At 29.5% G+C, this 12,504-nt stretch overlaps 4 protein-coding genes across 16 annotated transcripts in view; 1 reads left to right on the top strand and 3 right to left on the bottom strand.

Moving 5' to 3' along the window:
• LOC115240356 (F-box/LRR-repeat protein 7-like) overlaps nucleotides 1-2,254 on the bottom strand; it is a 4,194-nt gene extending 1,940 nt beyond the window's left edge. For 2 of the 5 annotated variants that reach the window (XM_029815461.1, XM_029815462.1), the window contains exons 1-5: nucleotides 2,010-2,254; nucleotides 1,310-1,380; nucleotides 1,099-1,226; nucleotides 749-1,029; nucleotides 438-575 (exon numbers count right to left, since the gene is read on the bottom strand). In XM_029815461.1, coding sequence (XP_029671321.1) covers nucleotides 438-575; nucleotides 749-1,029; nucleotides 1,099-1,226; nucleotides 1,310-1,380; nucleotides 2,010-2,076 — 685 coding nt within the window. In that variant the 5' untranslated portion in view covers nucleotides 2,077-2,254. Of the gene's footprint in view, nucleotides 1-69; nucleotides 576-748; nucleotides 1,030-1,098; nucleotides 1,227-1,309; nucleotides 1,381-1,790; nucleotides 1,941-2,009 lie in introns of those variants that run through there. The other 3 variants (XM_029815457.1, XM_029815460.1, XM_029815458.1) reach the window with 3 other exon arrangements.
• A 222-nt stretch (nucleotides 2,255-2,476) lies between these two features.
• LOC115240359 (POC1 centriolar protein homolog A-like) lies at nucleotides 2,477-5,614 on the top strand. 3 transcript variants are annotated; one of them, XM_029815466.1, is made up of 6 exons: nucleotides 2,477-2,648; nucleotides 3,590-3,942; nucleotides 4,016-4,226; nucleotides 4,299-4,498; nucleotides 4,589-4,873; nucleotides 5,001-5,614. In XM_029815466.1, the coding sequence occupies exons 2-6, from the start codon at nucleotides 3,595-3,597 to the stop codon at nucleotides 5,304-5,306; spliced, it is 1,350 nt and encodes a 449-aa protein (XP_029671326.1). In that variant the 5' UTR covers nucleotides 2,477-2,648; nucleotides 3,590-3,594; the 3' UTR covers nucleotides 5,307-5,614. The 3 variants fall into 3 exon arrangements, with proteins under 3 accessions (XP_029671326.1, XP_029671327.1, XP_029671329.1); XM_029815467.1 differs by lacking the exon at nucleotides 2,477-2,648 and adding an exon at nucleotides 2,700-2,761; XM_029815469.1 differs by lacking the exon at nucleotides 2,477-2,648 and adding an exon at nucleotides 3,198-3,214.
• On the bottom strand, nucleotides 5,318-6,766 carry LOC115240365 (copper transport protein ATOX1). 2 transcript variants are annotated; one of them, XM_029815475.1, is made up of 4 exons: nucleotides 6,527-6,766; nucleotides 6,348-6,460; nucleotides 6,198-6,273; nucleotides 5,318-5,906 (listed from the first exon to the last, which is right to left on the bottom strand). In XM_029815475.1, the coding sequence occupies exons 2-4, from the start codon at nucleotides 6,357-6,359 to the stop codon at nucleotides 5,776-5,778; spliced, it is 219 nt and encodes a 72-aa protein (XP_029671335.1). In that variant the 5' UTR covers nucleotides 6,360-6,460; nucleotides 6,527-6,766; the 3' UTR covers nucleotides 5,318-5,775. The 2 variants fall into 2 exon arrangements, with proteins under 2 accessions (XP_029671335.1, XP_029671337.1); XM_029815477.1 differs by having other exon boundaries at nucleotides 6,631-6,766.
• A 665-nt stretch (nucleotides 6,767-7,431) lies between these two features.
• The window catches only part of LOC115240355 (SH2B adapter protein 2), a 7,911-nt gene continuing 2,838 nt past the window's right edge, over nucleotides 7,432-12,504 (bottom strand). For 5 of the 6 annotated variants that reach the window (XM_029815451.1, XM_029815453.1, XM_029815454.1 and 2 more), the window contains 4 exons: nucleotides 11,080-11,942; nucleotides 10,795-10,988; nucleotides 10,460-10,714; nucleotides 7,432-9,243 (listed from right to left, as the gene is read on the bottom strand). In XM_029815451.1, the coding sequence (XP_029671311.1) occupies nucleotides 9,106-9,243; nucleotides 10,460-10,714; nucleotides 10,795-10,988; nucleotides 11,080-11,942 (1,450 nt within the window). In that variant the 3' untranslated portion in view covers nucleotides 7,432-9,105. Of the gene's footprint in view, nucleotides 9,244-10,375; nucleotides 10,715-10,794; nucleotides 10,989-11,079; nucleotides 11,943-12,504 lie in introns of all 6 variants that reach the window. The other variant, XM_029815456.1, reaches the window with a different exon arrangement.

The following is a 12,504-nucleotide window of genomic DNA, read 5'->3' as shown; positions in this document are numbered from 1 at the left end:
ATATATATATATATATAACGCTAGTATTAAAGTAGCAAAATTTCGATGAAATGAAGAGTTTTGACTTACTGTGGAAAAGAGATTATCTTGAATATTATCACATCTGTCCAATATAATTGTATGTATAGTTTGTGCTGGTAAGCATAGTAAAGACTTGCCCGCAATATTATTTTTACTTATAGCAAGATATTCCAAGTTGTTATTTACTTTGAAGAGATTCTTTAATTCATTATCACAGCTATATGTTGAAGGTCCTAAGCTAAATCTAGTTATATTTTTACAATTACTTGCTAATGTACCAATGCCTGATGCACAAATTGTTAATGCAGTAACATCGATACTCATAAGATTAGGACAAAGTTTTCCAACAATGGTCAGTGTACTTTGCCGTAAAAAATTACTCGTATCAGATAGATTTATTTGTGTTAGGAACTTGCCACATTTTAATAATACTTTACGGAGCGTTGCTGTACGAATTGTATGAGTTTCTAAGAAACCCCATGTAGAGGGTGAAAGATCCAATGTTTTCATCATACGCCAAGAGTCCTGACTTAGATCTCTCCAGCGTTTGCAAACTATAAAAACAATAGTAACTATAACTATAAAAACTATAAAAACAATAGTAACTATAACAACAATGTATAAATAATGTATAAAGAGTCTATCTTATAGAGAGCAAAAATAATAAATACAATATGTTCGAGCTAGATATATAAAACCTCTAACATTAATATGATAAAGTACTTGCCTCTTTCTATGCGGACTCTGTCAATAATTGGTAAAAATAAAAAAATATGTCTCAAACAATCATCATTCAATATATGAATGGACACATCTTCAACATCATTTTGCAAACATTGATGATATTGTTCATTAGTAGTCTTCTTCTCAAAAGTTTTGTTTGACTCTTTTCCTATATTATACAATTTTTGATCTACACTATCAGGTTGATGCCAGGAATCTGCAGCCATCACTCTTAAATCCCTATTATGTAGTCTTATTTGTTTCCTACTCCCATCTTGCATGGCTCTACAAACAATTTATTACAAATAACCATTGTACCTATAATTTGTTAGTAATCGCTTTTTTCAAACTTACGCCATTGCGTCCTCTACTCTGGTGAATGTAACAAATGCGTAGTTTTTTTTCCCTTGATTTCTACGTAAGTAACAATTTTCAATATTTCCATATACAGAAAAGCAGTTACGTAAATCTTTAAAAGTTGTCTAAAAAATTTTTTATGTTTATATAGTACTTGTATCATTATATTGATAAAATATATTGCATAAGAATAAGGAAAATCACAAACCCTATCAGCCAAATTATCGACAAATAATTTTCGTATTGGTACACCATCTATGGTTTCCTCATACAAGCTATCTAAACAAAGACCAAACATATAAATCTTATAGAATATGGTTGAATGTACTAATACATATATTAGTACACATTAAAGATATACAAATCAAAATAGCAGTCTATATATAAGCAGGATACAATTTATTGTATTGTTTCAAGATTGAATATATAATATATATATTAAGAATTTTATCAATCCAGGTATTTATACAATGAATTCTGTCACCTGATTGGGAATGATTGACAACATATAAATGATGCTTAGACTAGTTTATCTACCAGGAATTATATCATAAATCGTGTTGACAATGTGCCAAAGATGAGAATAAAATCAAAAGAGTTGGACGAGATGAGTTAACGTCAAAGACGAGGTCGGCTGTATTGTATATCAGATAAGCACAAATATTTAACTTAACAAGGCTCTCGCTTACTTGTTCGAAGGATACAAGTGTGTAGACGCGTTAGAAGATTTCTACGTGAATAAAAATTATCCATGAAAGCAGAATTTACTATATATTATGTTTTCGTATGTAAATAGATTAGTGTCTACAGCAGGTTTTTGTCTAGTGTATTGAATGAAATTTGCCATGAGAAAACAATTGAAAATTTAAAGATTACATACACAAATGTAAGCATAAAATTAGACTTACCATCCGATACGATTTTACTTATGTGACAAAGCGTTTGGATATATTCGGCTTCTATAATATCGATCATCGTTGATTTCTATTTTACACAAACTTTATTTATTTTGTGTTTTTTTAATACTTTCAATCAAAAAATTATCTCGCAAGAAACTCTCTTTACATAAGCACAGAGAAGCTTAAGAAAGCAGAAAGCAGTCATTCTGAAGTTTATCCTATACATTTACCAGCCTCGTTTAATACCGCCATCTACATCCATTTCAAAACTTACGTAGAATTATATAGCCAAAACAATTTTTTCGATATTGCTGATGAAAATTGTATTTATAAATTCTAGGTCTAGTCCGTTTATAAACCCCGTATCAGATTACGTATTGAAAATTAAAGATTGGAATTTAATATGGAATTATTATCAGAACAAAAGGAGCTAAAATTTCTTTGTTCTGATTGGTCAAATATCAATCTTCAATCTCAATTTTCAATGCGTAATCTGAGGGCAATCGAAATAAGAACATACCGGAGAGATTCTATTCATCAAAAATTTTTTATTTGATATTTTTATATCGATATAGAAAAGAATATCGAACAATGTAAAACATTTTTAATTCAGACGCAACGTATAAACCTTTCGATAAAATATTTCGAGTACGTAAAATCTATATAATATTATATATTATAGAAAATATATCCTCTCCTCTCTGTATGTATACACATATGATTCATACAATTCAAAAGCGTCTCATTAGGAATATTAAATAGTAAATAATAGAAAGCATTAATAACGCGTTTAATAAACTATTTTATTAGTTTTATACTTGTGTTATGAAAATCGTATTATTAAGTATTAAAGAATTTATTAAAAAATGTGATAAATATTTAACGAAACATATTAGGGTTACATTTTTATTTAATATTTTTTAATTTTAAATTTAAATGTGTCTTGGAATTATTTTATGCACTGAACTAATTTAACATTTATTCTGTATAAATGTTAAATTATTTAGATTAATATAAGTTTTTATCAAGCTTTATATATATTACCCAGCCACATATATATATATATATAAATCATATATTTTTACTTTATGTATTTTTATATTTTATATGCATATTTCTAAACAATTTTATTATGTTATCAGGAGCAATGGTGGCGACTGCCTGTGATCCTACATTCGAGAGACACTTTAGCGTCTCATTAGGAATATTAAATAGTAAATAATAGAAAGCATTAATAACGCGTTTAATAAACTATTTTATTAGTTTTATACTTGTGTTATGAAAATCGTATTATTAAGTATTAAAGAATTTATTAAAAAATGTGATAAATATTTAACGAAACATATTAGGGTTACATTTTTATTTAATATTTTTTAATTTTAAATTTAAATGTGTCTTGGAATTATTTTATGCACTGAACTAATTTAACATTTATTCTGTATAAATGTTAAATTATTTAGATTAATATAAGTTTTTATCAAGCTTTATATATATTACCCAGCCACATATATATATAAATCATATATTTTTACTTTATGTATTTTTATATTTTATATGCATATTTCTAAACAATTTTATTATGTTATCAGGAGCAATGGTGGCGACTGCCTGTGATCCTACATTCGAGAGACACTTTAAAGGTCACCGAGATGGAGTTACAGCTTTATGCTTTCATCCAAATGCTATTCAACTTGTATCAAGTAGTCTGGATAAAACATTATTAGTATGGAATTTGACAGAATCAGTGCGAGCTTATAGATTTATAGCCCATAAAGATAGTATTTTGGATGTATGCTATGCACCATCTGGAGAAATTATAGCCAGTGCTTCAAAGGATAGATCTGTGCGAATATGGGTTCCTAAAGTTACAGGGCAATCAATAGACTTCAAAGCTCACAGTTCTGCGGTGAGATCTGTACAATTTAGTCCAGATGGAGAAAAGGTAAATCTCACCCTAATTAATTTTTAGCTAATTTATTGTTTCTGCCATAATATTTGATTGACTGCTTGTTTAGTTGCTTACCGCATCAGATGATAAAAGTATAAAGTTATGGATGGTATGTCAGAGAAGATTCCTCATGTCATTCAATGGACATACAAATTGGGTTCGGTGTGCTAAATTTTCTCCCGATGGTAGACTTTTAGTGTCTTGTAGCGATGATAAAACAATAAAAGTATGGGACATTATTTCTGGACAATGCATTAAGACTTTTAATGAAATAAAAGGTTAGATATATGATAGATATATGATAATTTTGCATTCTTAACATCCAGAATAAAAAATATTGTTTTTGTTAGCACCTGCTGCATATGTAGAGTTCCATCCAAGTGGTGCAGCTGTTGGATCAGCAAATGTGGGTGCATGTATTAAACTATATGACTTAAGAACAGGCTCTTTATACCAACATTATGCTGCCCATAAAGGATCTGTAAATATGATCAAGTTCCATCCAAAGGGTAACTTTATGTTAACAGCTTCTAGCGATTCTACGATGAAGGTAATTTAATATTTCATGACTCCATATGTATAGTGATTTCAGAGTAAACTGTCTTTATTTCTTCTAATAAAAAATAAGATAAACATTTAGGTTTTAGACTTATTAGAGGGCCGACCAATTTATACTTTGAAGGGACATGTTGGTAATGTAACATCAATAACTTTCTCACAAGATGGTGATTTTTTCGCTTCTGGTGGCACAGATCGACAGATCCTAATGTGGAAATCTAATTTTTGTAAGGATGACAAACCTAGCAAAATTGCTAGACAATTAATACCTACTTCCAGCAAACAGGAATTTGATAATGTAGATGAAAAATCATTTGCAAACAATGACAAGCACAAAGATATGCAAGAGGAGCATGATCAAGAGGAAGTAATAAATTGATATGCAAATAAAATATATTAAGCTATAGAGAACATAACGATTGCGTGCGTTTTAAGAAAAAGTGTGTTAATTGTTATATTATTAGCTGTAAATTTTATAGGATATATTATTTCAGTATTTAATAGAAACATTAGAGGAATTGGATTTGAGATCAGATGGAAATCATTGTAAAGGACCCATAGCCGAGATACCAAGAAAAAAAATTGAGCCTGAAGTGATTAATACAAGAAACATTAAACCTGAAAGACATCGTACAGCAAATGTTTTAGATCAGCAAGATCGGATATCGGCTTATATGCATTCGTCTAGTCAATCCATTAAAGCAGTAGAAGCATTGTGTGATCAAGTACAATCGTTGCATGATACTGTTAATATACTAGAACAACGCTTGACAGTATTAGAGGAGGCAATTATAAAATAATTTTTATTTCTCTATTTAAAAATTTTTTAATTATTGATTAGAATAATATGTGTGTGCGTGTGTGTGAAAAATTGATAATTAATTATATCTTTCAAGCAGAATTTGAATTGCAAATAACTTGATGAAATATATTACAACAATTACACATTAAAGTTTTTCTTTTTTCTATTATATTGAGCATCATGGTTAATATAAATATATGTATAATTGCAATATCATATAATGCATTGCAAATTCGAAACTTTAATTTGTAATATGAGTGTGATGTGTGTGTATGAACTGTATATAAAAAATATTTTACTACATAAGATTTTAAACTATTTTTGTACTTTTGTATACATATCAAATGAACCATTAAAATATAATTTTTTTTAATAGAGAAAGTATAACATGTATATTATAACAAAATTTTTCTGTTATAATATATGCCTGATATATTAGCAGCACCATAATCACACTGTATAGATCCTCATTTTTGTGACCTTAAGAATTGACATGTTTTTCCTGTCTTCTTGATTGTCTCCAAAATCTCATCTGAATCAAGCGCAGTAGTCACGGATACCTTTTTCTCTGGTAAATCTATCTTGATATTGTCGACACCTATAAATAATATAAAACATAGTGATTTATATGTTCAAGATATTTAAAATCTAAGCTGTAATATTGGCATCATCTTTTTTATTAAAATTATTTTTATATTTCAATATTTCAATTTTCTTACATATAACACACCAAAGCACATTTAACCTCATTTTATACATTCGATCAATTTTTATGAAAATGATTTAGAAAATATTAATAAGATATTTACGAAACATAATTATACATGGTATAAAAATATTTTTGCATTTGATTGATCGAAATTGATTGCAAATATTCTTATATACATACCTGCTTTTTTTTTAAGCACATTCTGTACAGCAGTTGAGCATCCTTCACATGTCATTTCAACGCTGAATTCGTGTACCTTATAAATAGATCACTTGTCAAACACTTTATTTGTTTAAATTTCTTTGAAACCGTGTTATATTTTATTATTACCTGAGCTGCCATAATGAAGATAATACAGTTTGACGTGGCAAATGAGTTATTTCTAGCTCGGCCTCAGGTGAAATAGAGATTGCATCAAAAGTGTAAACAGAAATCTCTCTTATCTGTAAATATATATTGTAAAAGATAATATGGAATAACTCTGGAACTAATAATATATACACACATACACGAGACAGAGGGTGTTGAATAATTTAATATATATTTCTAAAATAATACAATATTGCATTAAAAATTATCATTGCGGAAAGATTATAAATAATTAATCAGTAACCGTTTTTGTGTAACTCAATATCATAACACCACTTCTGATTTTAAAACATATGTTCACCGGAATAGTCAATTTTCATGTCGGATATAAAAAATTAAAAACAACTGGGTTTCTGAAAGATAATATGTATATATGTATCGCTGTAGAAAGAGAGGTACTATATGGGAGGCTTATGTTTGTCCCTTTTTCTAGCATCTCATTGGTGATTTTCTATATGGAAAAAGACAAAATCACCAATGAGATGCTAGGAAAAAAAACAAAATAGGCCTCCTATATAGTATCTCCCTTTCTACAACGAGCGCGTGTTTGTCTATCGCCACGCTCAGTCCATTCTATATGTATGTCTATGGTGTTTTTTTATAAATATATATATATATATATATATATATATATATATATATATATATATATACTATCGTCAAAAATCAAATTTAAAGAAATCACTATGTAGAATTTCATATTTATAAGTTTTAAGTTTACCTATTTCACTCCAAACTATATGTATGTACTTCTGTCATAAATGTTTTATTTACTTTATTTATTACATGTCAAGATTGCTCTTTCGTAGATTGCACAATATTCTTTTTAGAAATTAAAATATTTTTTTACTTTTAAATAAAAAAATTGTGAAAATATATTTTTGAGTTAATTTTGATAACATGAAAATATTTATAAATATTTTTTCTAAAGTATTATCACACATATCTTTTATAATAACTCATTTTAATAAACGCAATATAAAAATGCAACGTTTTGCGATTATATACCTGTAAAGAATTTAAATATTAGACAATTACAAAATTCTCAGGGAATTCAGTATTTTTATTTTCATTTCTGCATCTTAACATAAGGTAAAAAAGTATTTTTATTGAATGCCTAGTTGTCAGACTCTGTAATATCTCAGGACTGTTGTGTGTTTCAACTGCGTTTTAAATATACAGAGAACAAGCTTATATTCTACTTATAGCATGATGTTGCGAGCATTTTGGCTAAAGAGTAAATTTGTGATATAGATTTTTTTCAGATCGACTATAATTTTTGTACATCTTTTCTTTTCTCTTTTTTAATATTGCAATGGAAATACTATTTATACAAGTTTTGATGGCAAATAAGCAATTAAAATGTATACGTGTGATAAATTTTTCCCTGTTGTTTCTGTAGTGATTTTGGATAAGATTGGTATGCGGACGGCAACGGGGTTATTAGATGCCTGTGCAAATGAAAGATCTTATCACAGTAATCAGTTCGGCTCGTATTGAGAATATCTGCTTTGCTCGTTTTACAAATCAGATATTCCGTCAATCATAGCTCTCCATCGTACATGTACCACTCATTCATACATTTATCTATAATCTAATTTTACACACACTCAGTCATATTGCTCTACAGTATCAGTAATAATTTTTTTAATCATTAATACACTTCTTGATACGCTTATTGAATATAATGCTGCTATTTCTGCAGGGATACATAGAATCATACTTACTGTAGCTCGAAATACATTTTCCTTTCAATTTATCCAAGATAATAATATAGCTCTTCTCTCTTTCTCCCTTTTTTTTTATTTGTTCAAGAAATGAGCAAATTTATATGCAGTGGGATTAATAATAAGTATCGCATATTTTATGCTTATCTCGATGGATTAAAGGGCATGTCTATTATACATAACGCCCTATGAAACATCAGGACCAATGATAATGTGGCTAAAATGCAATTTTGCATAATAAATTGTAATTAAGCAGGATTTAATAGTATTAATTTTTAATTTTGGCATACTTGTTAAATCTTTGGGATGATGGACATAAATGGGGATTGCAATGGCAGTTCATAGTTTGCGATTTTAGAGAATTATCATTTTCTACTAAACTGTGTACATGTGGCATATATGTTCTTTCTTAAGCATAATATTATGTAAGTACATATACCATAAATTAGTTAAGCGACATAACGAGATTTCAGTCTCCTCATTAAAATATATCCATTCTCTCTTTATAAATACACGAGGAAACCGTTTGTTCAATCTTGACAAAAAGACGAATCGTAGATATATGCGAACATGCGAAAAGGAGTTCCGTGGAAAGTATGCTGCAACATTACTTGAAGAAGAAGTAATCCAGTGGTAATTTGTGCACAATGTTATGAAATGATTATTGCTGAGATTCGTTTTGTTCTCAGCAGTCTATTCTATTTCTTATTATTTTTCAATGTAAATGCAATGCAAATATGTTATTAATAAATCATAAAAATTGTATAATTTTAAATGCTACACGTACACACAATCAATGACTGGAAGATAGACATTCCAAAAAAGAAATGCAGTTGTTTTGTACTAGTAGAATGATGCGCTCAAACAGTAGTTTTACGGCATGATGCAATTCTGGAAATAAAAACTTTGCGATTACTTCATCATATTATTTATGTTCAGTCCGTCGGACTAACTGGATTGTAGCCCGATGGTGGATTAGCATGAATCCAACGTCAGAGAAAACTGTAAGTATTCTGAACTGCTCTGCCAGTGGATGAAGCTGAGCCCTGTTGCTCCGTAATAGTGTTCTGTTGCTCTAGCCTCTCCAACGATTCCACATGCGTTCTTATAGAACCACCATAAGTGCGTACCTATTTTATTAATATCTCATAAGTTCTCATATATTCTTAATCTTATTATCTTATCAAAAGTTTCTCTTAAAGTTTCTGGGTTTGGAAGTAATGTAAAATATATACAAAGTGTCAGAAAGATACATGTCAATATTTCAGGGAATAAAACTAAACTAGTATGAAAAAAATAGACATTTTGAATGTTTATTTAATTAAATTTGCTATTACTGAAGATTATATGTCCTATGGTAATAACAATACTCTATATTTTATAGATATCATAAATTCACTATCGGAAATATTGACATGGAGTTTTTTTAGCACTTTGTAGAATGAAATAAGCAAATAGGATGTCTCTCGTCCAGAGTATATGTGTATGTGTATATGAAAAAATATCTGTTAAGTTAATAATATCATTAATATTAACTTAACAAATACTTTTTTTATAAATTCCTAATATAAGGAATTGTAAATTACGTGATATTTTATTTTTAAATCATTGTGATGTTAGTCAATGTAATAATTTCTGGACGTTCCCATATTGCTTGCAACACAAAATTGGAACATAAATCTTTTATAATATAACATAATAAAGTAAACCAGAAATTTCAAGACAAAGCTTTTACACGTAAAAGCGAGCTCCTTGTCCCACGGTCATATTTTTTTTCTGAATTATATATTTCATGAATTTATATTATTTCAAATTTTTCACAAGAATTTGATCACATGGTAATAATTTTGTATATTTAAGCGAATGATATACAAATTCACAATATAAAAAAATTATTTATAAAATAATAAATAAATAAAAAGTGTAATTGTGTGTGTTGTAACATTATGTATCTCGGATATAAGGAAATTAGAAAAAAATATGAACACATAAGGAATTTTAATAATACATTATGTAATTTGTTTTTAAATCTTTTTTTGAAACATATTATATTAAATAAATTATAACAAATATTGTGTCTCGTTAAGAAGAGTAATAGTACATAAATAAGTTGTATTCCATAATTTAACTTTGTATATCAATCTATACAAATTTTTCCATTAAATTTACAGCAAGTTTACAGAAATGCAGACACCGATCAAATTTGTTCTGTATCATCGACCATACGATAAATATGGGCGCTTTAGTTGGTTATCTACTCACTATCTGTAGATTAGACTTCAGACTGTGGGTGTTGGCCACTCGCGCTCACACAAGATGAGTTAGACTTCCACTGCGAACTCTTACTTCTCTAGGCTCCAAGGTTGCCGGAGGTCTCCTTTCTTGCACTAATTGTATGTTCGAGCCATACATCACATTATGATGTCCTGGTCGTAACGTGCTCGTCGTAAGTACAAAATCCGTTAAAATAACATCCGCAGTTCCACCGGATTCGAGAGGTATCGGGTTCTGGCGAAAGTGATCTATCATATCCAATATTGCAGGAAAACATAGATGTTGGACACGACAATGACCTTGATCATTCAATGTCATCCGTAAATGCTGTAACAAGAATAGTGTAATGAAAAAAATTGTCAATATTATTCATTGGCAAAAGCACTAGAAATAATATTCGTAATTACTTTTGCTCTTCCTTGAAAATTGAAAGTTAATACATATTCGCCTTTTCTGGTTTCACTTTGCCGAATCAGAAACACACCATGACCATTAGCTGCTCTATCTAATACAAACTGCGCGGCATCAGAGCGAGGAAGAGTGCCATGAAACCATGCGTAATTGCGTATGTTATGCGAAAAATCCTGCTCGCCCTCATTTGCTGCAAGCAAATGAATATGTAACTTGATTTAATCTCGATTACTTGTCCGACAATATTAGTCTTATAATACGCGCACGGACTTATTTCTTACTTTGGTCGACGTCTTGAGAGGAACGTAATTCTAAATTACTGCTACTACGTATATCATGGCCTCTTGCAGATATTTCTGATGGATTACCCGAGTCATCTTGTTCATGACTAGCGGATCGGTGCTTACTCGCCGAATTGGCTCGTACTCGATCAACATCAAGTCCGATAGTAAATGAACTGTGGCCGAGAGAATCTCCTAAGGAATCACCCAGTCCAGAACCAGGTGCGCTGAAACTTTGTTGCACCTTTCGCATGCAATACCTAATCGTTGCCAACCACGATTTCATGTCATTCGAGTCATGTGCCTCTATGATGAATTCCATTCCGTTTTGAGTTTTCAGAATAAATGTGTTTTCGTGATCTGGCATTTCGAGCGCCGTGGATTCCCTCGCTTCCGTTATCGCAGAACAAAAGACGCCGCTTCGTGGTTTTACGTCTTTTGGCGGGGAATAAAATTCCAACATGTATCCACCAATTGCTTTTATCAATGCTAGTCGCGACTTTTCCCATATTTTCTTCTCTATATTTTCTCCCATTATAGTATTCATAATTCCCTCCTTCCTACACTCTACCACGATTTTCGACAACTTGGCTTTGGAGTGCTTATCCTTGCGGTGTTCAATGTGGGATAATTCGACCTCATCACTTTGTTGTTTGCCCTTTTTAAGTCCCTTAAAAGATAATCTGCGGAAGAAAGGTTTGTGAGCAGGTTTTGGTGATACTGCTTCTCCTTCATGTTCAGAATAGTCGCTGAATTCCTCATGCGACGACGCAAGGGCAGGTGCATTAGTAGCATTTTGGCTTGCAAGATTTGTATCTCTGTCACTGGATGCTATACTTCTAGTATCATGCAATGATAATGATCTGAAAAATATAAGAAAACATATAGATCTAAAAATATAATTTCAATATGCAAAATTTAATAAGAAAGTTAACATTAATATTATAGATAAACTATAACGTCGAAATCACAAAATTAAAAAAAATAGAAATTGAAAGAAAAAATGTATGTATATAAAACAATATATGTTATAATAAAAATAGAGGATTATGAACAATTTTTTTTTGCATATAGAATAGAAAATAATGTTAGTATAACATTTTTATTTAATTTGTTATTAAAATACCTTTTTATGCATATGTATACAAATTCTATATTTTTATATTGTCTAATTTTACATTTTAATAATCATAATTTATACAATAGACAAACACACTCAAGAATATTTGCATGTTTGTTATTTATTATTCCACAAATTATATTTTGAATGAAAGAATTTCATATTCACCATAAATTTAAGAGTTTTATATTTTCCAATATAATTAAAATAATTAAAATAATTTTGAAAAATATTCAGGATGACAATGTAATGCACACTGTGGTATACATATCTTAAAACACTGACTCTTGTACTTATTGGGAAGT

Source organism: Formica exsecta, unplaced genomic scaffold, assembly GCF_003651465.1.
Source record: "Formica exsecta isolate Colony F162 unplaced genomic scaffold, ASM365146v1 scaffold425, whole genome shotgun sequence".
In the NCBI taxonomy this organism is placed as follows: Eukaryota; Metazoa; Arthropoda; class Insecta; order Hymenoptera; family Formicidae; genus Formica; species Formica exsecta.
The sequence above is the reverse complement of the archived record's forward strand: the minus strand, read 5'-3'. Positions and strand labels throughout refer to the sequence as shown.

Coding starts and splice junctions, on each gene's coding strand:
- LOC115240359 (XM_029815466.1), top strand. CDS start 3,595: ATGGTGGCGACTGCCTGTGATCCTACATTCGAGAGACACTTTAAAGGT. Junction 3,943..4,015: donor TTAGTCCAGATGGAGAAAAG/GTAAATCTCACC, acceptor CTGCTTGTTTAG/TTGCTTACCGCATCAGATGA. Junction 4,874..5,000: donor AGGAGCATGATCAAGAGGAA/GTAATAAATTGA, acceptor ATATTATTTCAG/TATTTAATAGAAACATTAGA.
- LOC115240365 (XM_029815475.1), bottom strand. Junction 5,907..6,197: donor TGTGCTTAAAAAAAAAGCAG/GTATGTATATAA, acceptor TATTATTTATAG/GTGTCGACAATATCAAGATA.